Consider the following 22,568-nt stretch of genomic DNA (forward strand, 5'->3'; position numbering starts at 1 on the left):
TATATTACGAATACATGGAATTTGGCACAAAAACGTTCTCAAGATGTACAAACATACCCACAACAGTACTCTTATCCTAACTTCTAGAGCTAAGGGTCTATGGTGATTGAATTCTAATCAAAGAATTTTAAATATTAACCTATGTGTGATGTTTTTAATGATCAACCCATCTACATTTGTTAGAGTAACTTTATATGCTTAATCATAAACTACAAATCTTGTTCATAGCCAAGTATATATTTGCAATTCAATGATGATATTTGCAATCTAGGTCATTGTCAATCTTTCGGTACTTGAAACAAAAAAGGAAATAAATGCTGATATACCCAAATAGGGTTTATATTTGATTGTTTATACTTGTATATATAGGTCCAGCCACATATATAAAGAGAGGTTTCTCCCTACCAAGATTTAGGGTAGAGTAAAACAACTTGATGTACAGGCTATGATACTCTTGTGGTCTAATTCGATTAGTACTCGGTTGAAAAAGAGGCAGCATTCTCATGCATCCCCAATATCCTCGCATGAAATGTTCATCCAACTTATACTGTTGTAATCAACAACGTTGCTAGTATTATCTGAATCTGAACTGTTATGGTTGATCCTCATGTCGTTATGGAATTTAGTACTCATTGGTACGCTGATTGATCGCCTGTTGTCATGATAAGAATTTTTAAATTCTAACCTCCAATCATTCCCATCAACAAAAGTTGTGTGGAAGGAACTGAACCTTTTATACCTCAAATTGTTTTCTCTACTCCCCGAATCGAATGGTTTTATCCGGCCAAGTGCTTGTTTGAAAGTTTTGTTTATTACATCCCCAGGTGGAACAATTGAATGCTCTACGCTTGTTGTTGACATAGTGGAAGACTCGTCTGGTTCCAAGCTTCCAATTTCCGAAAATCCGCCCTGATCTGATACATGATCCCACAAAAGGAATTCTAAATCATCGACCTCTTCTTCAATATCGTCGAATGTTTCTGCGCTAGTTGTGTTTGCTGGTTCTGTTATCGTATTTGTAGAAGGTAGTACGACCTGCGTACCATCTTCGTATTGGCATATCTTAGACATCACATTTTCAAAGTTGATCAATGTCTGACTTGGCAAAGGCTCATTTCCATTTGCCAAAAATGTAACTTCCCAGAACCTTTGCGGATTGAATAATGAAATAATTACCTTTAGTTCGGTCGGATTTGTTATTAAACGTTTGACTTTCAGCTTAGGTAAAATTGGATGCACAAATTGATCTTTCTTTCCTATACTCAAATAGTTCATGCGCTGTTTTGAATGAACCATGTTGATTTCATATATCTCGAAAGTAGCTTTGTTCGATATCACATTAATGCTTTTTGGGTTGTCAGACGGCCAGCTTCGCACCTTCACATAATCATGTTGGAAAAGCGTGGTCCTTTGTACAGACTTCCGTTTACTACTACGTCCAATATTATTGATTTCTGTAGATTGTAGTTGTATATTCTGTCCTTTATTTCGTAGAAATGAATTCTTCAATGTTTTGAAAGGACCGCCTGACTTCTTCTTTGGTGAACCCATGACTACCATGCTTATTTCAAATGTTTATACCTTATCAAAAAGTCAAAGACAGACTAGTAGGTCCCCACAAGTATGCTAGAAAACACTACAGCAATCAAAAGGATTCTTTCTGTTCTCTGTTCTCTTGGCTCATTTATTCCCTTTTGTTTTCAACATCACACTTTCTAAAGTTGAGGTTGTATGAATTATTTATTTATTTTGTTTTCGATATTGAAAAACATTGATTTCATCATATACTTATCAAAAAGCATGGAATTGGAACAGGGTTCAAAGAGGAATGCGAAGCTCACTCCAAAGTTGAAGTGTAGCATTTTTCTCGTTAGCATGGTTATCTGTCATTGAAGATTATTAACATATAAGTTTATATAAATTTGTCGTAAAATAGGAGGTTGAAGTGTAACATTAGCAATATATCTCTGTTTACCAAGGGAAAACAGTGATTTTGCTACTGCCCACTAACCTAATAATTGAGAATACTAAGGATCATAGTTGAAAAGCCGAAGCTAATCTTTTTAAAGCTTCTTTCTACCAACCAAGTGGTCAGCGATGGCTCTGGTGGCTGCCCAGTGGATTTTCTTTGGGGTTCTTCTTTTTAAATGTGTTTCGTAATCATACAGTTGTCTAATGGAGGTGAATACAATGTCTGAGCCCTTGACACCAAGGACAGATGCAGTTGAAACGATTTTATCATCATCAAAGGCGAAGTCTTCATCATCTAAAGTTCTTGCTTCCTTCAAAACATCCTGTTGAGATTCAATGAAGGATACAGCTCTGATTGCGAATCTAGTACCTCTTGTTCTATCAATTGGAGAAGGTAATCCACCTTGTTGGACATGACCTGGGATGGCACACTTAGCATCAAAGTGGCCCTCGGCCTCCTGGGTGATAACTTCTGCTAATACTTCTGGTGTTAGTACCTTGGAAGCATTTGTAGATTTCAAGATCAATTGACCAAACTTGCCTCTACCTTCAGCCTTGCTGAAGGATTCCTTCAAGTTCTCGATATCTTGGGTTAACTGGTCGAGGCTGATACCTTCTTCCGGTACGTAAGATACTTGAGCACCAACAGCAAGAGCAGCATGTGTAGCCAAGTAACCGGAGTTACCACCTTGTGTGTCGACGACAAATACTCTACCACGAGTGGATGCAGCAGATTGCTTAACAACATCACAGTATTGCATCAAGGAGTTCAATGCAGTATCGGAACCTAGAGAGTATTCTGTACCTGGAACGTTGTTAGATAGAGTGGCAGGGATCAAAACCATTGGGATTCTGAATGCAGTGTAGTTTTCTCTTGCTCTTTCCAATTGATGTAGGGAAACGAAGGCTTCGAAACCACCAACGATAACTAAACCATCAAATCCGTATTTCTGGAAGTAGTAAGCAATCAAACCAATATCCGCTTCTTCTGGGGTGGTTCTGTTGGTACCAATTTCTGAACCACCACGAGATTGCCATCCGATCAAATCCTTCCAGTTCATAGATCTAACGGATTCGTGTCTTGTCAAACCAGTCCAACCATTGTAGATAGCATATGGCTTATGACCTTGTGACATACAGTAAGTGGCCATGGAGTATGAAGCAGAGTTCATACCACCGGCTGGGGCACCGACATTAACAATAGCAATCTTCAAGTGGTTCTTCTCAGCCAACTTAGGACCAATGTGGTCAGCACTATTGATAGCCATAAAGTTGTTCAAGTGTTCCACAAATTCGGAATCTCTTAGAGCCATGGCCTTTTTGAAGTCCTTAGAGTGAATGGCATCTGCGACAGACTTGGTCAAAGCAACAGATTCAACCAAAGACTTACGGGTGATCTTGTTTTCGTTAATGGCAATCAATGGAGAAGGAGTTTCTGGGGTAGACTCCAAAACAGCATTAACAGCCTCCACACCTTGCAAAGTAGCAAGGATACGGTCATAGGCGACGGCAGTACCACCTCTTTGAACATGACCCAAAGTAGTGATTCTGGTATCCAAGCCTAGTTGGTCGACAAGGACCTTGTGGACATCCTTTGCAGAGATTGGGGTCAAATCAGCGGCGATGGCACCTTCTGCGACAATAACGATGGTAGTTCTCTTACCTCTAGCTCTGTGCTTAGAGACGATGTCGCACATTTGGTCGTGCCATTCTCTAGATGAGGCAGGCTTTTCTGGGATCAAGATATAATCGGCAGAAGTTGCAATACCAGCCATCAATGCCAACCAACCACAGTTTCTACCCATGACTTCCACGACGAAAGCTCTGGAGTGAGAGTTGGCAGTGGCCTCGATATAATCAACTGCTTGACAGATACGGTCTAGAGCAGAGTAAGCACCGATAGTGGCATCTGTGGTGGACATATCGTTATCAATGGAACCAACGGTACCACAAATGTTCAAATGTTGGTATCTTTGGAATTGTTCCTTGGAGATTCTATTTGTTTCCAACAACTCCTTGATCAATGATGGCCATTCAGCTCTGAACAAGTCAGCACCGGTCAAAGAACCGTCACCACCACATACGATCAAAGCATCGACACCAGCCTCGATCAAATGTTGGGCACCTAATAGTCTACCTGCTCTTTCTCTGAATTCCATACAACGAGCGGTACCAATGTTGGTACCACCTTCGCATGACCAGTTACGGACGCTTTCCCAGTACACCTCTTTAATGTACTCTGGACCACCTCTGACTAGACCGGAGTAACCTTCCATGACCACGAAGGCCTTGCAGCCCTTGAAAATGGCGGTACGCACAATGGCTCTGACGTTGGCATTCATACCTGGAGCATCACCACCGGAAGTCATGACGGCAATAGCCTTTTGGGTCTTGACGGCCTTTGGAATGGCTGGGTACGATGAGTCGGTAGCGACGTTGGTCGATGCAATGTCGATTTTAGACGATCTCGAGGAAATCATTGCCGAGCCCACTGGTTTAGCTGGCAAAGTGGGCTTCACAGAAATCGCATTCTTGGTCTGTGTGATACCGATAATGTATCCACTAGGGTCCTTCAAGTACACTTCTAATGGACTGGTCTCGTTAGGATAGGACTGGGTGACTTTGTCAGAAACCAAGTCCTTGAAAGCTTGAATGTTGGTGCATGAAAACACCAACGAAGATGACACAACAGCCCTCCAATCCTTGTCGTCAGCAACGTTCAGTGGCTTGAAACTGTCATCGACCTTGATTTTCACGCTGATAAACCCGTTACTCAGGGTGTCTGTCTTGCTGTTGAAAGCTAACTGCAAATACTTTTGATAAAACTCAACTGTCTCGTCGTATAATTGCTTGTTGGTAACCAAATCGTACGACTCGGTACCATTCAATAAAGGCAACGAATATGTCATCCTTTATGATTGTGTGTGCGTGCGTATGTGTACGTGTATGAGATTTGAACTCGAAACTCGAAACTCGTTCCTGTTGCTACTAAGCTAATGGGGTCTAAAATCCTTTTACCTCCTTGCTTCTTAATTCCTACTTCCTATTACTCGGTGGTTATATAGAAACAAAAATCGGGAAACAGCAACAAACTCCAAAAAACCTCGAAATGAATTCCAATTTCAATTTCAACCAAATATGAACTGATGATACTTTAACTAAGTAGCCTGATTAGATGTTCTTCCGTTGTCCTGCCGATCAATCAGGGAACAAAACGAAACCAAAACGAAACGAAACCAAAAAATAAAAATTAAAATGCCGTAGTATGCCTCTGCTTTTCTTCCATACTTAAAAGCTTTAAATGTTAGAAGCCCTTCAATTCAAAAATCCTGATATTTCCTTTACATTTTGTAACTGCTGAGGGTTTCGTGAGCGACTTTTCGGTGGGCTTCCTGTAATTTGCCGGTCTCACGAGCGGCCATGTGCCTCGAGACGGTGCGGATGCGTGTGTTCCAGTGTTCAGGGGATCCGGTGCTCAAATAGTGGATGCCAAACAAAACAGAAAACAAAAAATGAAGAAATAAAAAAAAAAAACTGCAACAACAACAACCGAGAAAAACAGAAGACGAAGTGCTGGAAAAAGAAAAGACGCAACTAGTGGATGCCGGAGAGAGCTGAGGGTAGCGGGAAAACCTGGGAAAACCTGGGAAAATGTGACGTTTTGGAAAAACTGGGAAGAGAAAGGAAAAACAAAACAAAAAAAAAAAAAAAAAGGTGGTAGTACTAGTAGCAATAATAATAATAATAATAATAATAATAATAATAATAATAATAATAACAGTAGTAGTAGAGGGCATTTCCAATTCCACGCCACGAAATTGAGGTCACGTGAGTGTCAGGGCAAGGCATTTGTCATGTCATGTCATGTCACGCACGCAAGCACAATAAATACATAGATTGTTGGCTCTATAGACTAGGCTAGACTAGACTGGCAGCAGCAGCGGCGGCGGCGGCAGCATCAGCCCGGGGTTTACACCTCCAAGAGGCTTGGCACTACCTCGATGGAGTATCCGTCAGGGTCCTTGATGAAGGCAATGTTGGCCATCTTGCCCTTGTTGAACTTTGGAGCCCATTGGAGGTCCGGGTACAACGACTCGATTTCCGCACATAGAGCAGCAGGATCGTCGTTCGATATGCATATGTGGCCGTAGCCCTGAGGCTGGGCGTTCCCATTGTGGTACGCAAAGTCCGGGTCGTTTTCCGTGCCCCAGTTGTGGGTCAACTCAAGGATACTTTCCCTAGATCTGCGCGCGATGCCCTCTTGTCCGTTTTCGTAGCCCAAGAAGTAGAGCGTGAACTTGGCGTTCGCGTGCTCGCTCACGTCCAGTAGCTTCATGCCAAGAACGTTCTGGTAGAATTCTAGCGACTTGGCAGCGTCCTTCACACGGATCATCGAGTGGTTGAACTTGTAGTTGCATCCTTCACCCGTCTGGTCATTTTGGATAAGTTCGATCCAGTATCCGTCAGGGTCCAAGGCAAACGCAATGTCCTTTTGTCTCCCGTCTGTCAATCTCTTCTTGAACTTCACCCCTAGCGATTCTAGTCTCTCGCATTCGGCTTCGATCTTGGGAACGCTGAAACAGATGTGGCCAAACCCACGGTGTGGCTCCTCGTTACCATTGTTGATCTTGTATTCAGGATCTGACTCGGTACCGTAATTGTGAGTCAATTCTAGAATACCGTTCTCTTTGAAGACGTTCGCGCCGCCTTGTGCATTCGTATCAAACTTCTTGTTGGGGAACGATAAGAAGTACAAGTCAAACTTCATCTCCGGGAATTTCTTGTGCTCCATGAGTTTCATTCCAAATTTCTCCTCGTAAAACGCAACACTCACGTTGGGGTCCTTGACCCTCAAACATGTGTGATTGAGCTTCAAGCTCTTGTCATTTTGTGCAATTCCCACTTTCTTGGGGAAGTACTTGGCAGATGCTTCCGTTGACATTGGTCTTAGATGTCTGTATATGTTGAGCAAACGGTTTCTGAGCATTCAGTGGACACAACTCAAGACAATTAGAAAAAATTTAATATTCTTCCTGTCTACCAATCAATCGACTGTAGCATCAGACATTCATTGATCTCATTCATTTCAAAGCTTATATATATATATATATATCTCATATATAGAATGTATATATAACGTTCTTTTTTTTTCTACTAGGGCTGAGTAATAATGTAAAAAAGGCACAACTAGCAAACAAAACAATTTTGCTGCAGGCTCTTTTTCATCACCTATTTATGCGTTAGGTGTATGCTGTCTATGTCATTAACTAATAATTCTGTAGGGGAGTTGTATGTGAACTCCTTGCTATCGTACGACCTTTATCTAGAGCTTTTTTCACGCTACTCCATTATCTCCCCTTATATATTACACTCGTCCGTTAAGAACATGGAGTTTCGGCCGGTACACGGTATACCGATCCGATCTCTCTTCCGCATGCCACACATAGTGGAAAGTCTACCTGATATCCAATTCTTGTCCTGAAGGAGATGTCAAATCGCTACTTGTACAAATGTGGCATAGTTTCTTGTAGCCACTCGTATTTGTCGAACGTGACACAATCTCTGATGAATTCTTTGCTAGTAAGCATAAGCGTTTGATATAAGATAAACTTTTTGGGTTTACCCTCCAGTTTCATACGGTTGAATATCACACTAGATGGATGTATGCTAACCGGTAAGTCGTGTTTAACATTTGTATATCCTTGTTTGGAAAGTTTGGCTATATTGGTTGGGAACCCCGAGATGAAACATTTTATGATGTTTGCTTCGATGGCAGATGCATTCAAGTTTTTCGATATATGTGCGTACTCCTCGTGTGCTTTAGCAAAACCAAGCTTCTCGCAATAGTTCCACAATTGCTTTCTAATGCTCAATACCCGCTTCATACTCTTGTATTGCAATTTGTAATCTTGACACCAACGCATAGAATATCCATTCTCTTCCCACTGTTCAAAAATCCATAAATACAACATATGGTCACTAGATTGCATTAATGATCCAAATAGCTTCGATTTCTCTTCGTGATTTAGACCTGGTAAGAAAATCGAGTTACTCTCTTGGAGCATTGACACAATGGTGACAGTTTGAGGAAGAACTCCTTTACAGTTTTCCCCAAAAGCACTGGAATAAATTACTTTAGCGAACTCCGGTTCACAGGGGAAATCACACATTAGCTTTCCAACTTTGGTAATTAAACCTTTGCTGTTTAAGGCGCCTATCGCATATAAATTCTCTAACGCTTCGCTTAGTTGTCTCGTGTTTGGTTTATCTAGCATGGGAAAGTGGATTAAGTCATTGATACCCAATGACAACAACAATAATACAACTTGATTTAACTTTGTTCTTAAGATTTCGGGGGTCGGGGACCTCGGTAGCTCATTGTAGTAGGACCATTTGGTAAATAGCCTGAAACATTTACCTGGGCCCAATCTCCCCGCTCTACCTGCCCTCTGATCGACAGAGGCTCTCGAACATGGAACAGTAACTAACTTTGAAATACCACCAGAGTAAGATTGCTCTTTAACAAAACCTGGATCAACCACGTATTTGATTCCATTGATTGTAAGAGATGTTTCCGCTATATTTGTGGCAAGCACTACCTTCCTACAGTTTTTTGGAGTGGGTTCAAAAATCTTGGCCTGTTGCTCTTGCGGTAGATTAGCGTATATTGGAACAATCAAAAGATCCGGAAATTTTGTATTGTCCAACTTTGAGAGAATTTCTAGAAGTTTGGCTTTCATAGACTCAATTTCCTCTTGGCCCGTTAAAAATACTAAGATATCACCTGGTAGTCTTTGTGTAGTATGGATTTGGAAAACAGTGGTAATTGCAGCATTGATATAATTTCCTTCCGGTTGAAGGGTATAGTGAATATCTACAGGATATTTCCTACCTGGAACATTAAAGATGGGACAGTCAAAGAAAAACTTCGAGAACTTGGTAGCATTCATAGTTGCACTAGAAATTATAAGTCTAAGATCCTTTCGCTCCTGTATAATTCCTCTCAGTAGTCCTAGTAAAATATCTGTCGCTAAAGTACGTTCGTGTGCTTCGTCTATCATTATCGCACTGTAACCAGAAAGCTGTGGATCGTTCAAAAATTCTCGTAAAAGCATACCATCTGTCATGTACTTTAGGATAGTTTTTCCCGGTGTTGTCTTGTCATCAAATCTAATACTGTAACCGACCTCTTTACCAAGAACTTTTTCCATCTCATCCGCAACTCTAGCCGCCACACTTGTTGCGGCAACTCTACGAGGTTGTGTGCACGCTACCGCTTTCCCATCTTTGACATAACCATCTTCGACTAAAAACTGAGGGAGTTGTGTTGTCTTACCTGAACCTGTTTCACCAATAATAATTAAAACCTGATGTTCTCTTATACTTTTTAACAATTCGTCCCTGTATTTATAAACAGGTAGTAATTTCCTCGATTGTTTACTTTGATCTACTTTTTGGATCTCTTGATCTAAAACTTCCAGCAATTTGTTTTGTTCCTCATCTTCCTCTTTTGGTTCCAACACATCAACTGAATCTTCGGTGAAGTCTATCATAGATTCGGGATCAAAAACAAAGTCATATTTATCTGAGTCACGCACTTTGATTTCATCAACGTCATGTCCAATGACACTTTTTTTCAATTGTTCTTCTTCCCATCTCATCCTGTCGTTATGCTCTCGAAGCTTAGCCTTCGATGTGGGTCTTTTAGTAATATTATCTCTTTGTGAATCCAGTTTATTAACACCTTCTTCTTCTGTACTACGGTACTTGTCCGTTTCGTTCAATAGCTTGAACAACTTCCGCTTAAGAGTTATCTTCTCTCTTTCATCAGCACTAAGGTTTTCCCATCCATAACGTTTAACATCTTCTTCCCATATCTCTAAATCACTAACCAGCCACTGAAGTTGTGAACGTTGCTTTGGCGTTAACATTTTCTGTTCAGCCATCGACTTGAGCCCTTTAACGTCATCAGGCCCATTGGGTCCATGATTCTCTCTTCCATCACTTAACTCAGTATTTTCATACCTTCTTTTCAATCCGTGTCTATCCATATCTGTAACACGGATGTATATCCACTACCCTTGGACACAGGACACCTTTCAATCTTTGATTTTTTCTCTGTGTAAGAATCTAATTTAACCTAAGCTCATCGTTTGATAATGATTTCTGTACATTGATTGCACTTATTCGTTTCTATGCTTTTGTAAATATTGAAAAATACAGACAAAAAGATCAAAAAGAAAGTTATTAGAATGCGATGAGATGTAGATATGAGAAAAGAAGAGAGAAGAGTAAGGATAAAACAGTTGACTGAGGCGTATCTCGGAGGCTTGTGTACATATTGTAAGCTATGAACCATTCGGGCTACATACCACCATGGACTACACCATATATTATTGGTGTAGCGGGCAGTTCGGGGTCTGGAAAAACTAGTGTTGCATCCAAAATTGTATCAGAGATCAATACACCATGGACAGTCTTAATATCGTTGGACAACTTCTATAAGCCTCTAAGCCCAGCCGACAAGGAGCGTGCCTTTAATAATGACTATGATTTTGACAAGCCAGAAGCTATTGATTTAGATTTGGCTTATGAATGTATCTTATCATTGAAGGAAGGAAAGAAAGTAAAGATTCCAACATACTCATTTACTGACCATGATAGAATTCCTAATAAACACTTGACAATATATGGTGCTAGTGTTGTTATCCTTGAAGGAATATACGCCTTGTATGATCAAAGACTTTTAGATTTAATGGACCTAAAGGTCTACGTTGATGCAGACTTAGATGTTTGTTTGGCCCGTCGGTTATCGAGAGATATTGTATCGCGTGGTAGAGACTTGCAAGGATGTATTAGACAATGGGAGAAATTTGTTAAACCAAATGCCGAACTATACTTAAAGCCAACTATGAAAGTTGCAGATGCCATCATTCCATCTATCTCTGATAACACCATTGCGACGGAGATATTACTTAACCACATTCAATCAAAATTACAGGATAAATCCCAACAACACTTGGCTGAATTAAAGAAGCTTGGAACTCATGCAATTTCGATAGACAATTTGGATACTGTCATCAGACTGCCTCAAACTAATCAAGTCAAAGCATTGCAAACAATGCTATTAGATAAGACAATCTCAAGAGATGATTTCGTGTTTTATTTTGACAGGCTTGCGAGTATATTGTTGTCATTTGCTCTTGATGATATTCCTGAAGTGGAATCTGATAAGAAAGTCATAACACCTACTAATGTTCAGTTAAAAAACCCCGTCTTTGTAGACTTCGATAAAGTAACTGCCATTAACATTGTCAGATCTGGAGATTGTTTCATGAGCTCATTGAGGAAGACAATTCCTAGCGTAGCTGTTGGAAAACTATTGATCCAATCAGATTCTAGAACAGGTGAACCTCAATTACATTGTTTGTTCATTCCTCCAAAAATTGAATCGTTTAACCAGGTTCTTCTTATGGATGCCCAAATCATTTCAGGATCTGCTATCATTATGGCTCTTCAAGTTCTGGTTGATCATCATATTGAATTGAAGAACATCAAGGTCATCGTATACCTTGCTACGGAGACTGGTATTAGAAGAATTGTTGATGCTACCAACAATCAAGTTAAAATATACGCTGGTGAAATAATTTCTGACGAAAGAATCAGATCAAACCAGTGTAATTGGGGAAGAAGGCATTTTGTAGACACCTGCTATTTCGGATGCTAACAGCGCTTCTTCGACTTGCTCCCCCTGTAATACTTGTTATTTTGCTGCTTTTTTAGCCAGTAGTATATCTAGTAATAACAACAATAATAATAATAATAATAATAATAATAACAATCTAATATCTAAAAAGAAGTTTCTATCTATTTTTTATATGAATTCTCTTTCAGGCATCATCTAACAACATGAGAAGAACACACTTCTATGTTGTTCGGGCCTGGCATAATAAAAGCTCGTTTTGTTTAAGTAGTGTAAGGTACATATAAACTTCCTTACAATTTCCTTTGTAAAGATAAAAGTTGATAACCTACTCACTATCATATATCGTAGAAAGTCTAATAACCTATTAACTTCATCAAGGCATACCCGACAGTAACTATAACAGTATATGCGATTATACTTGCTGGTACACCGCGCGTGATAAAGTTGTTCACAGATAAATATCTATCACCGACATCGTCAATCATTGAAATAGCAGTAACGTTAGGGAAACCAGATGTAGGTAAACCCATTGCAGCTGAACATAAGAATGCGGAAACCATAATCAATAATCTTGAATGGTCTCCACCAGGTAGATTGGCACCGATTTCTTTCATTAATGGTACGATAATCATTGCTGCTACAGTATGCGAAACAAATGTTGCCATAGTCAAAATTACAATACCAAATATTAGAACAATTTGGAACACTGGTTTACTTTCAATTGACTCCTTTATCACTGAAGCTATAGTTGAGAGTAAGCCAGAAGATGTTACAGCTTTTCCTAACGTAGTTCCTCCCATTGCCAAGATGACAATAGTCCACATGAAGTTGTTAAAATCATCAGAGGTTAAAATTCCTGTTCCGAAGAATAAAAACATTGGAATTATGGATATTATTCCCATTTCTCCGAAGATTCCTTTAAGTTGGTTGGCCATACACCATAGCACAATGGTCATTATAGTGACCACTGTGACATACCACTGTTGGACGGTGAATGGATCTGAAATTGGATGATACTTCAAAATCTTTAGATTGCTATCTGGTGGGAAAGTTAAAAGCAATAAGACCCAAATGGCTATGATACAAATGGCACAAACGGGCAAGGAAACAACAAACCATTGACCCCAAGAAGGTTGTGGATCCATCATACCGATGGAAATGATATTCTGAGGAGAGGCGATTGGGGAGGCAATACCACCAATGTTAGATGCCAAGGCAATCCCTAAAATCAAAGATTTGGCGAAAGTTGTTCCTCTTGGTAGAGTACGCAATAAAGGTTGGATAATAGAGTAGCATAAAACTGGAGCAGCAACATTTGAGACCCACATGGAAGCGAATAGTGCGACACCCATATTTGTTAAAAGAATTATTTTAGGATTTGTACCTGCAGATGATAAAATGTGGGTGGATAAGACTTTGGCAATATTGTATTTTGATAGGGCTGCGGCCAAGGTGAAACCACCGAGCAATAACATTATAACACTGGACCACATTGTGGACAAAATATACTGAGAGGATTCGGATGGTGTCATGATATGGCCGTCGGAGCCATCCTTTAGCACTGGTAAAACGACAATTAGCAAAGGTACTAGCAAAGAGGTGACAAACAATGGGATTGTTTCAGTTGCCCATAATAGCGAAGCGAAAATCAAGATAGCCAAACAATTTTTTTGCAATGGATCCTTCATTGGGGAGACAACTAAAAAGAATGCGAAGATTAGGGATATCAGTATGAACTTTATCAAACCATTTGAAGAGAAGAACAATTTGACATACTGTGAAAAGGATAGCTTAAAGAGATCTGACAGTGTTTTGGGAGCTTGTACTTCTGAAGATTCGATGAGGTCTACGATACCTTCCGTATCCTTTGAAATGCTTTTAAAGGTCATCGAAGAGCTCTTTTTACCTACTTTTTCTGCCTTGACATTTTGAGCTTTTCTTTCCAAATTCATCATATCCTTCCAAACGGTGTTTCTTTCCCAAACGACGTGTTCCCTCAAGTGCAGCGAAAGCTCTCTTTCAGCTTCTTGGAAGTTGATTATTTCGTTTTGAGAGTCCATATATCCCACTGCTTTGGCGTACATAACGATGACCTCGTTAATGCTGTGGGACAAATTCTCTATTGTGTGTTCGTTGAAGACGTGCGACTTCTTGGCAAGGCTCTTGACGTATTCGGGTTTGATGTGAGTGTCCAAGGACTTATCGAATTTCTTACAAATCTTTGCAAAACCAGTTTGGTTCAACTCGATGAAGGACTTTAGTTCCGACAATTGCGTGAAGCATGCCACGATCCTTTTCTTTAGGGTGATTTGTTGTTCAATAAGCGGGTCTGTTGTTGTGAAGTCTGTTACTCTCGAGTAAGTGGGCATCATCTCAGCGGTCATCGACTGCATGATTCTTGATCCAATGGACGCGGTCCGTGACCTTATTTGTGGCTGTCCCTGGGTCTGCCCTTGCAGCTGTCCCGGCAGACTGTGCACATCGTCTTCTTCGTCATCGTCTTCCGAGTACATCCCGCCGTCAGTCTGGGCATTGATATCAGACACAGAGGACGATCTCCGGGTATTTCTCCTTCCGGACTCAGACACGCTAGGGTTGTGGAGCGATCTGTTCATCAACTCATTTTGGAATGCATTTGCGTCTTCGTACAATTCCGAGTAATTTGCCAAAATGCTTGCCTCTTGCGCGGTATAGAAGGTGTCGATTTTCTCCAATTCCTTGTCCAAGGCCTCAATAAACCGCTGTTCGTACGAATCCGTGGCTGATCCGCCGGTCAGTGGGGTGCTTTCCAAATCTGGGCTTCCAGAAGAAGATTTGTATAGTTTCTCCTTTTGGAGGGTATAAATCAACTTTTTCAACTGCGAATAAGCGATATATTTCGTCGACCATTCCGGCACTGCATTAAACTGCAACGAATGGGAGAACTTCATGGCTGTTGTTGCTGCTGCTGCTGCTGCTGCTGCTGCTGTTGCTGCTGTTGCTTAATCTCTTAATCTACCTTTTTTATGAACAGCAAGCAAACAGGACACAATACGAAAGGGGACTCAAATGAAAACGTGAAAAAAAAGTGGCTCAAAGGCGGCTTGACGTCCTTAAAAAAGTGATCAGATCGAAATGTACGATTTGAATGCTAATCGTAATAGCAGATATGTGTGTATTTGCTTTGTCCTTTTCCGCGTTTTTCGCTTTTGTATAATACAATTACAATATATGATTTAAATTGTAGTAAGCTAAATAATATATAAAATATGTATTGGTATAATAATATATCAATGTGACTATAGTATGATTGAGTAGTATTGAAGAAAAACGCGGTTTGGTGCGTGCTTTGTCTAGCGGCGTTGTGTAGCGGTTTTTTCTAGCGGTTTTGTCTTAGTGCACGAGGGGGGGGGGGCAGCCAGGCGGAAAAAAAAAAAAAAATACAACTGAAATTTGGAAAATATACTAGTACTAGTACTAGTACCAATACTGCTACTATTACCACATTGTCTTGTGCTGCGTCAAATGGACATTGGATGGGGCCCACAGCCTAGGGCTGGCCCGTTGTTCTTTTGTAATGGTTTTGACCTAATATCGGGCGCAGCAGGACGGTAGGTCTGTCACGTGGCATGACAGCGGCATATATATATATCTATATACATATCATAAACAAAAAAAAGACAAAAAGCTGAAAAGATGAAAAGATGAAAACAACTAAGAAACGAAAAAGTGAAAAAAAAAGAATTAAAAGAAAAATAAATGGTTCCTAGCGGGATCGAACCGCTGATCCCCGCGTTATTAGCACGGTGCCTTAACCAACTGGGCCAAGGAACCAATTGTACGCTTCTCTGCATGAAACCCACCTTCCATACGGGCTGATCGGGGCGTGGGAGGAGACACGCAGACCAACGCGGACTAAGGCAGACAGAGGCAAACCGTTTTCTCCCCACGCCGCGCCGCGCCGCCCCCGGATTAATAAAGAAAACAAAAAAGAAACGTACACTCAGAAAAGACCCAACGAAAACAAAACAAAAAAAAACAAAAATGTCTTTTTTTTTTATTATTATTCGCTCACATTCCTCCTACAAATACGTCCCTTCCCTACACCCAGACACCGCGTTTCGGCTTGTAGCATATTCCCCGTCCTGTCCCCCCGCATATGTTATGTGTGGGTGCGCGCTTTCGCTCGCGCGCCTACGTGCGGCTGTGGATCCACAGCTTTTTCTCCGTCGTTGCTATGACATGCACAGAAAAGCAACTGACTAAACCAAACACCACCACGCACACGACACGACACGACACGAGCAATGCGTTCGATGATGCGATGCACTTGTATGGCGTGACTCTAGGCCGATTTTTGGGTCCCAATCTTGAGCCAAGCAAATATCCGCATTGTACTAGCAATTAGATAGTTTATCTGTTAATAATCGCTACCAGTTGCTAGCAGTTGCTAGCAGTTGCTGGCAGCAAGGAGTTGGAAAGGGAAAGGGAACCACGTCCCATCTACTGCCTCCTCCTCTCGTGCATGACTCGGCTCCCAGAGGCAATGCTGTAGAAGAAGAAGTGGGAGCAGATCAGGGCACAAAACCAATTACTTGTTGGCTCTTCTGTCTGGTCTGGTCTGGTCTGGTACGAGAAATCGCGGCTTATTCGGGGACGCACAGTACTAATCTGCGATGCCCAGTTGTTTTATGGTTATCCCTGCATTTTTTAGGTAATTTACTGATTCGTATAATTGTGGGTTGGAATATGTTTATATATATATATATATATACATACAAATGTGTGCATATAAGTGTGTGTAAAAGACAGGTAGAATTGCACGGTTTTGTAACTGCGGGAGGTTGGTTAGTTTTCACGTTTGACTCAAGTTCTAGTAGATAGGTTAAAGGAAGGATACACAATGGCATACCATGTTAATAGACCAATTACGGCGCAGTTGGAAGTGCATTATGCCCAGAACAAAGAATCCGGGAACTCAAAGATAGTCGGTACTTTGCTAAGAGTTCACCAGGGGTCTCAGGGATCGGACAGCGATTCCACTAGCGTTAATAATTATAATCATAGTAATAGTAGTAACAGGCATGAGTACGAGAGGAAAGCGCTGGACCTATATAACGGTGCAGAGGGGTCTCAGGGAGCATTTGCAGAGGGATCTGCACCAAGATCAGACCGTGATGAGAATGGCAGTTTAGATACACATGGACATCGCGGTGGACACCAGATTCACTCTTTGGAAACAAGTTTGTCTAATAGTATGAAGGTGTGCGACTTCTATCAGTGTGTCCACAGCCATCACTACCACCATCACGACGATTGGTTTGTCCATATCCCTGCTTGCGCTCGTAGATTCAGCGAGAGCAATTTGGCTAGACTTCCAATACATTTCCAGCAGCTAAAGAATCAAGAGGCGTTGGATGCACAGGGTACCCAGAGTTCCCAGGGGTCCCATGTGAACCCAGATCATGTTGATGAAAGCAGACAAGCCACATACTCCACTCCAAGGCGTGTCGTTTCTTGCTCTACCGAACACGCCGATCTGGCCCACGCAAACGTGCAACTAACATCAGTCCCGGAATCGGAACAGGCACAGTTCAATCTAGTAAACCCCTTCAGGAAGCACTACAACCTTGCCTCAACAGAAAAATCCCCAAATCCCCCTAGCATTGAAGGACATAGCGATGAAGATAGCTACGAAAGATTATCCCCAATGGACTCAGATCCAATGGAAAGTGATAATGGCAGTATTAGTAACAACTACAACAGCAGCACTCCTCCAGAATCAATACATGCATGCAGGATCGACAATTCGTCTAATCCTGGCTCCTTAGATGACGAAACAAATCAAGCATCTTTGGATCTATCATCTCCATGTACTAAGCATCATCACAGAAGAAACTCTCTGGCTGTGATATTTAAGAAACCAAGGTTTAAATCCGTATAAAATAGGTGGATTCATGATTTTATCCAATCCTATTCATGTACACTCATCGCCATTCTTGCGGGCAAGAATGAGCACAATATTTTGTCTCACGTTTTCTGTCATTACAACACCCTTAAGGGCTACTTCCAAACTAAACTCTAAACTCAACTGTAAAAACATGAATAACAACAAACACCAAAGCTTAAAGAAGAAAAACAAAAAAAAAAAAAAAAGAATGTGTCTACATATTAGTGTTTGATTGACTTAAGAGTTACGATCAAGAATGGCTAATGATTTGTATTAAACGACTTATCATTTCAAGTTTTACATACTACATATTATTTTACTTTTTTTATGTAAATGAATGCTCATGTCTTTAATGATTTTGACTTGAGGTTACGGAAACTTCTTCTTGTTTTAAGCATAACATTTCTAAATGATTTATTATCCGCTGCACTAGAAGAAATTTCTGCTTGAATTGATTGCAATGAATGCACCATCTCTTCATCTTCTTCTCCGCCACTAGTCACAACTGGTTCATCTATTTTTCTCTCGGACTCATTACTCTTTTTTAAAGTACGGTAAAAATTGGTGTTTGGATCGTGAGTGTAGGGAAGCTTAGTGGTATTCTGAAACTCGTTCTGTTTCATTGGTGGAGTAGCATTATAGGAAAAACCGTTCACATACGTTGTGCTTTTGGTTGGAGTAACTAATGGTAAATCCTCATTATTCTCACCATCTTCAGATTCTTTTAAAACGTCCATCTTTAATTTCTCTAATACCGGTTTTCCTTTGTTGGGAACAGGAGGTAAGTCCTTCCCATGGCTTAGTCTTTCCATTTGGCTTTTAATCACCTCAAACAAAGTAGCACCCTCGTTATTTGGTGCTACCAGACTCTCGGAATTGTAATTATCTATCAAGTCATTAAGAATATCATTAGGAGATGACTCGGTTTCTATTAGTGCAGAGGCTCTGAGAAGCTTTTTACTTGGAGTCAGTGAAATACTTTTCTCTGCTGGATCAGTAGAATCTCCACTTTGTTCAACCAACGATGGAACATCTTTCTCGCTCTTCAATGATCCGCATATGCCATTCTTCTCCAGTGCTTCTGAATAGGCTGTAGTAGCTACAGAAGAAGCATTGTTGTATTCATGTACATCGTTCATCTCTTCTTCTTCTTCTTTTTCATCCTCGTCCACTTCGTCGGACTTTAGGCTACTTGCATCTTCAAAATCGTCAGTAGAAGAAATATCCTTACCTTCAGCGTCAAGTTCAGTACTATCTCTTTTCCGTTCAACAATGACAGTAATATCACTTGATCTAACTTCTCTTCTAGTATGAACATGAGTCTCTTTATCAAGAGAATTGTCTTCCCCATTGACAGTAGTAGACACGCCTGTTATATTTGAAGATACAATACGTGCTCTATGAGAAAGGTCCTCGTTTACTTCTTTGCTATTTTTGAGTGACTTTAAGGAGCCTACTTCCTTTTCAATATTTTCAAGTGTGTCATTAAGTGAAGCGGACATATCTAAGGAATCATGATCCTTCGTAGCTTCTTCGTTAGTGCCACCTTCATCTTCTTTGATATCAGAAAGAGTTGTCTTTTGTGATTCGCTGGAATTGGTAATTGAAGTTTCAACAGGGTTCGTTTTCCGTTCATAACTAATCTCATCCTGTGTTGTTTCGGCAACCGGAATATCTGAGACTACAGCTCTCACTTTAGCTCCAAAATCTAATGGTTTAGCGAAATGTTGTTGGTCGGTGATTATTGAGTCGAATCTATCTCCAACAGCTCTTGATTCAGGGGTTGCCGGGATTTCAACGGATCTACGCTTTCCAGCCATTGATTTATTTTCTGGAGCTCTAACGTCTAACATACTTGGATTGTTTACCTTTGCCATAACTGGTGGAATATTTGCAGGGTTTGGTATGGCCATTTGGAAAGAATTGTTTCCATTTCTCTCTATAGGTGTCATGATTTCATTCCTATCAGTTCTGGATTCTAGTACTTGGGGAACTGGCGGCATGCCTGATGTCGTAATGCTCATTTTAGATTTCCGACTAGAATGTATGTTATTCGAAGTTTCATGAATTGGGGAAGGCTTATTCTGGAATTTGGATATTCCTGAATAGATGGAAGAACTGGATGTCTCTAATAATGGGGAGTATGATTTTTCCCCTAGAAGATTGGGAGGAGGTGGACGCGACTTAATAGAAACGTCATCAGAATCACTGCGGGGTAGCTTCTTGCCTTCGAACATCTTAGCAGAATCGCTTGACGATGGAGGTGTTAAATAGCATGACTTTCCTACCCTCTCGTCGGTGCTCAACACCAGCCAATCGCAGTCACCAATTCTTTTAGTTAATTTGATCAGTAGGGTGTTTTGAACCTTTTGAAGGAAAGTTTCGTACTTCCACGAAGATATGAACCATTCTGATAAATTCATTTTAGAGACTCTTACTGGTGAAATATTTTCCTTTTCGTTGTTACTCTTCTTTCCAAAATTGATTGCTGAGCTATCAAATGCTAAGGTACCTTCACCGTGTCCACTGTCGTCTAGAACGCTCAAGAAATCATTGAAATCTTGTCCTTTAATATGATCTATCCAGGTAGCAACAGCATACTGGTCGTTTTCAGAAATGCTACCTAACGCTTTTTGGATGCTAGACTCGCTTAACTTCTTCAAGGCATTAGGATCAAAGTTCTTATCGAATTTGTATAAGTACCTTTTGGATGATTTAGAGAATATGGTATCAAAAACCTTATACGGGTCTTCTTCGAACTTATCCAGGAAAGCATTTTCTTGTTTGGAGAACGTGTGATTGGAAGAATATATTCTTGATTGAGATTTAGCCGCAAGTCTCAACAAAGTGTTAAAGTCATTTTTACCTGGCTCTAAAGATGGGACTGTTAGTGTCAAGGCGGTCTGTGTTACAGGCTTGTAAGGATGTGGGGGATAATTATCGATGTGGAAATTGTCTACCAAATAGAAATCCTTGATCTTTCCTTCTTCTGCCAGGGATCTTAGGTAAGCCACAAATAAGTGTAGTAGAGCATTACCTCTTGTTGTGTATAGCTTTCCTAGTGCTATAATATCTGGTTCTCCCTTGAAATCATCTTGAATGTGCTTTTGTAGGTATTTGTCATTTGTGAAACAGACCTGACCAGCAGTAAATATCAAGTCCATTTGAACATTTTTATCCACTACCAAGTCAACTTTGGAAATGATTGCAACCAAGATTTCCAAAAACTCAAAAGCGGTGCAGGTATAATCGTGGTTGGGTAAGCATTGTGGTAAAAGGTTATAAAATGACATTATAGGATAGTTCTTTTGCAACTCCAGTTTGCAAAAGTTCTGATAACTTTTCCATGGTATAATGCCGTTCGATAATTGAGACCATATTATTCTCAAGGAGAGGATCAGTCTGGTCCAGTGTTTTGGGTTTGAAAAGTCGCCATAATTTTCCGATATGGCATTCTCAATGGCAGTTCCCGTTAGCGAACAGCCTTTCCATGGGAAAAATGACCTTAGGATCCTTTTACAGATGTTGATTTCGGAATTAGAGAAATGGGACAAATTTGGCTTAAAGATTTCCATTGAAGCCCTGAGAACATCGGTATCCAAGCCGGAATTTTTTGTCGAAAGTCTTTCCATAAGCTGGCGTTTAAATTCCTTGGTCAAATAGTGAACCACGTACCGAGCCGACGATGCATTGATGCCGTCTCTTACGTTGAATATATTGTAATTTGGGTCTGCAGATACGGATTCGTTTGTGGGACCTCTATAATTGTCGAAATCGTAGATATAGTACTGCTCACTCTTCTTCCGATTAATTTGATTCTGTCTGATTAAAGACTCGTGAATCTCATGTGGAGTCATGTGTGCAGTAGAATCAGCCCCACTGCTCATCCCGCTGCTCACTGAACGACTTTCATTTAGTTGGGTAGAAGATAACGTTGCAGCTGGCTTGGATGGAGCAAATGGGTGTTGCTTTCCATCAGGTACTGGAGTGGTACCCGATACCTGAGGTGGGTACTGGGCTGTTTTGGCATTGTACGGCTTTCTCAAGTCCTTGTTGACATCTTTGCGTCTGGGTGGAACGTTCTTTTCGTGATCACCATCGTTCGAGTGACCTGAAATCTTCCTGAGCACTTTCAACATGGTACAAATACTAGCTGTTTCCGAATGTTAGGCTTTACTTGTTCCAGTCAACAGGTGCAATATTTCCTTTAAGTGTGAAAGTGGACGGACCAAGAAACGATACGTAACAATTAATGTATTTTTGTCCCTTCCAGTAAATCGTCTATCTAATATATATATACATATATACACGCATATATATATATAACTTATTTATATATTTATCAATTAGGATATATATATAAACATTTATTTATTTATACCAATTGCACAGGAACTTTGTCAAACGGGATGAATGTAACTTACAACTCCTTCCAATAGGTTCATACTTCTGAACATTCTGAACATTCTAAAGATGGAACGCTAGCATGTTTCAGATCTGTACCTATAATAAGAATTTTTCACCAAGAAAAAAAAAAAAGTTGAACTTGGAAAAAAAAAAAAAATAAAGTTCGTGTTCGCGTTTCAAAAACGTAACAACACATGAGCCGACGAAATACGTAACGAACAGGAAAAACCCAGGCCCTGGGGCACCGTTGCTACTAGAAAAGCGTAGCAGCTTTATTTGGTTTTGCACAATTTGGAGAATTCTTGTTTACAATTCGCCTGACATTCTGTATGCAGATTATAGGGCCCTACGGAATGTGCAGTAGAAGAACCAAAACAACTTTATTTGTTTGCTAAATAGACCAATTGTGTCTGCCAGTAGCATTCCATGTTTATCTGTTATTGTTTCATACCTGTGTATTGTTTGAGTATGACGCAAGGGCGTAGAGCAGGAATATCTTTGGGCTTTGGGCTTTTCAAAGAACAAGATGAATAGGTGACGGATCCAGGTCACATG

At 40.5% G+C, this 22,568-nt stretch overlaps 8 protein-coding genes and 1 non-coding gene across 9 annotated transcripts; 2 read left to right on the plus strand and 7 right to left on the minus strand.

The window, feature by feature from the left end:
- Nucleotides 1–501: 501 nt before the first annotated feature.
- Nucleotides 502–1,560, minus strand: INP1 (Inp1p; the record flags this gene model as incomplete). The annotated part of the gene is made up of 1 exon (XM_022821137.1): nucleotides 502–1,560. One exon carries the CDS (start codon nucleotides 1,558–1,560, stop codon nucleotides 502–504), a length of 1,059 nt encoding a protein of 352 aa, XP_022677531.1.
- A 503-nt stretch (nucleotides 1,561–2,063) lies between these two features.
- On the minus strand, nucleotides 2,064–4,880 carry PFK2 (6-phosphofructokinase subunit beta; the record flags this gene model as incomplete). Its single annotated transcript, XM_022821138.1, has 1 exon — nucleotides 2,064–4,880. The coding sequence occupies one exon, from the start codon at nucleotides 4,878–4,880 to the stop codon at nucleotides 2,064–2,066; it is 2,817 nt and encodes a 938-aa protein (XP_022677532.1).
- A 1,061-nt stretch (nucleotides 4,881–5,941) lies between these two features.
- On the minus strand, nucleotides 5,942–6,958 carry GLO1 (lactoylglutathione lyase GLO1; the record flags this gene model as incomplete). Its single annotated transcript, XM_022821142.1, has 1 exon — nucleotides 5,942–6,958. One exon carries the CDS (start codon nucleotides 6,956–6,958, stop codon nucleotides 5,942–5,944), a length of 1,017 nt encoding a protein of 338 aa, XP_022677533.1.
- Nucleotides 6,959–7,469: 511 nt separating this feature from the next.
- Nucleotides 7,470–10,022, minus strand: PRP2 (DEAH-box RNA-dependent ATPase PRP2; the record flags this gene model as incomplete). The annotated part of the gene is made up of 1 exon (XM_022821143.1): nucleotides 7,470–10,022. The coding sequence occupies one exon, from the start codon at nucleotides 10,020–10,022 to the stop codon at nucleotides 7,470–7,472; it is 2,553 nt and encodes an 850-aa protein (XP_022677534.1).
- A 299-nt stretch (nucleotides 10,023–10,321) lies between these two features.
- Nucleotides 10,322–11,698, plus strand: URK1 (uridine kinase URK1; the record flags this gene model as incomplete). The annotated part of the gene is made up of 1 exon (XM_022821144.1): nucleotides 10,322–11,698. The coding sequence occupies one exon, from the start codon at nucleotides 10,322–10,324 to the stop codon at nucleotides 11,696–11,698; it is 1,377 nt and encodes a 458-aa protein (XP_022677535.1).
- A 332-nt stretch (nucleotides 11,699–12,030) lies between these two features.
- PHO91 (Pho91p) lies at nucleotides 12,031–14,607 on the minus strand (the record flags this gene model as incomplete). The annotated part of the gene is made up of 1 exon (XM_022821145.1): nucleotides 12,031–14,607. The coding sequence occupies one exon, from the start codon at nucleotides 14,605–14,607 to the stop codon at nucleotides 12,031–12,033; it is 2,577 nt and encodes an 858-aa protein (XP_022677536.1).
- Nucleotides 14,608–15,415: 808 nt separating this feature from the next.
- KLMA_R614 lies at nucleotides 15,416–15,491 on the minus strand. Its single transcript has one exon. It is a non-coding gene; the product is annotated as a tRNA-Ile (tRNA).
- A 1,068-nt stretch (nucleotides 15,492–16,559) lies between these two features.
- On the plus strand, nucleotides 16,560–17,600 carry KLMA_60466 (uncharacterized protein; the record flags this gene model as incomplete). The annotated part of the gene is made up of 1 exon (XM_022821146.1): nucleotides 16,560–17,600. One exon carries the CDS (start codon nucleotides 16,560–16,562, stop codon nucleotides 17,598–17,600), a length of 1,041 nt encoding a protein of 346 aa, XP_022677537.1.
- A 347-nt stretch (nucleotides 17,601–17,947) lies between these two features.
- Nucleotides 17,948–21,745, minus strand: KLMA_60467 (uncharacterized protein; the record flags this gene model as incomplete). The annotated part of the gene is made up of 1 exon (XM_022821147.1): nucleotides 17,948–21,745. The coding sequence occupies one exon, from the start codon at nucleotides 21,743–21,745 to the stop codon at nucleotides 17,948–17,950; it is 3,798 nt and encodes a 1,265-aa protein (XP_022677538.1).
- Between the last annotated feature and the right edge of the window lie 823 nt (nucleotides 21,746–22,568).

Source organism: Kluyveromyces marxianus, chromosome 6 (genome assembly GCF_001417885.1).
Source record: "Kluyveromyces marxianus DMKU3-1042 DNA, complete genome, chromosome 6".
In the NCBI taxonomy this organism is placed as follows: Eukaryota; Fungi; Ascomycota; class Saccharomycetes; order Saccharomycetales; family Saccharomycetaceae; genus Kluyveromyces; species Kluyveromyces marxianus.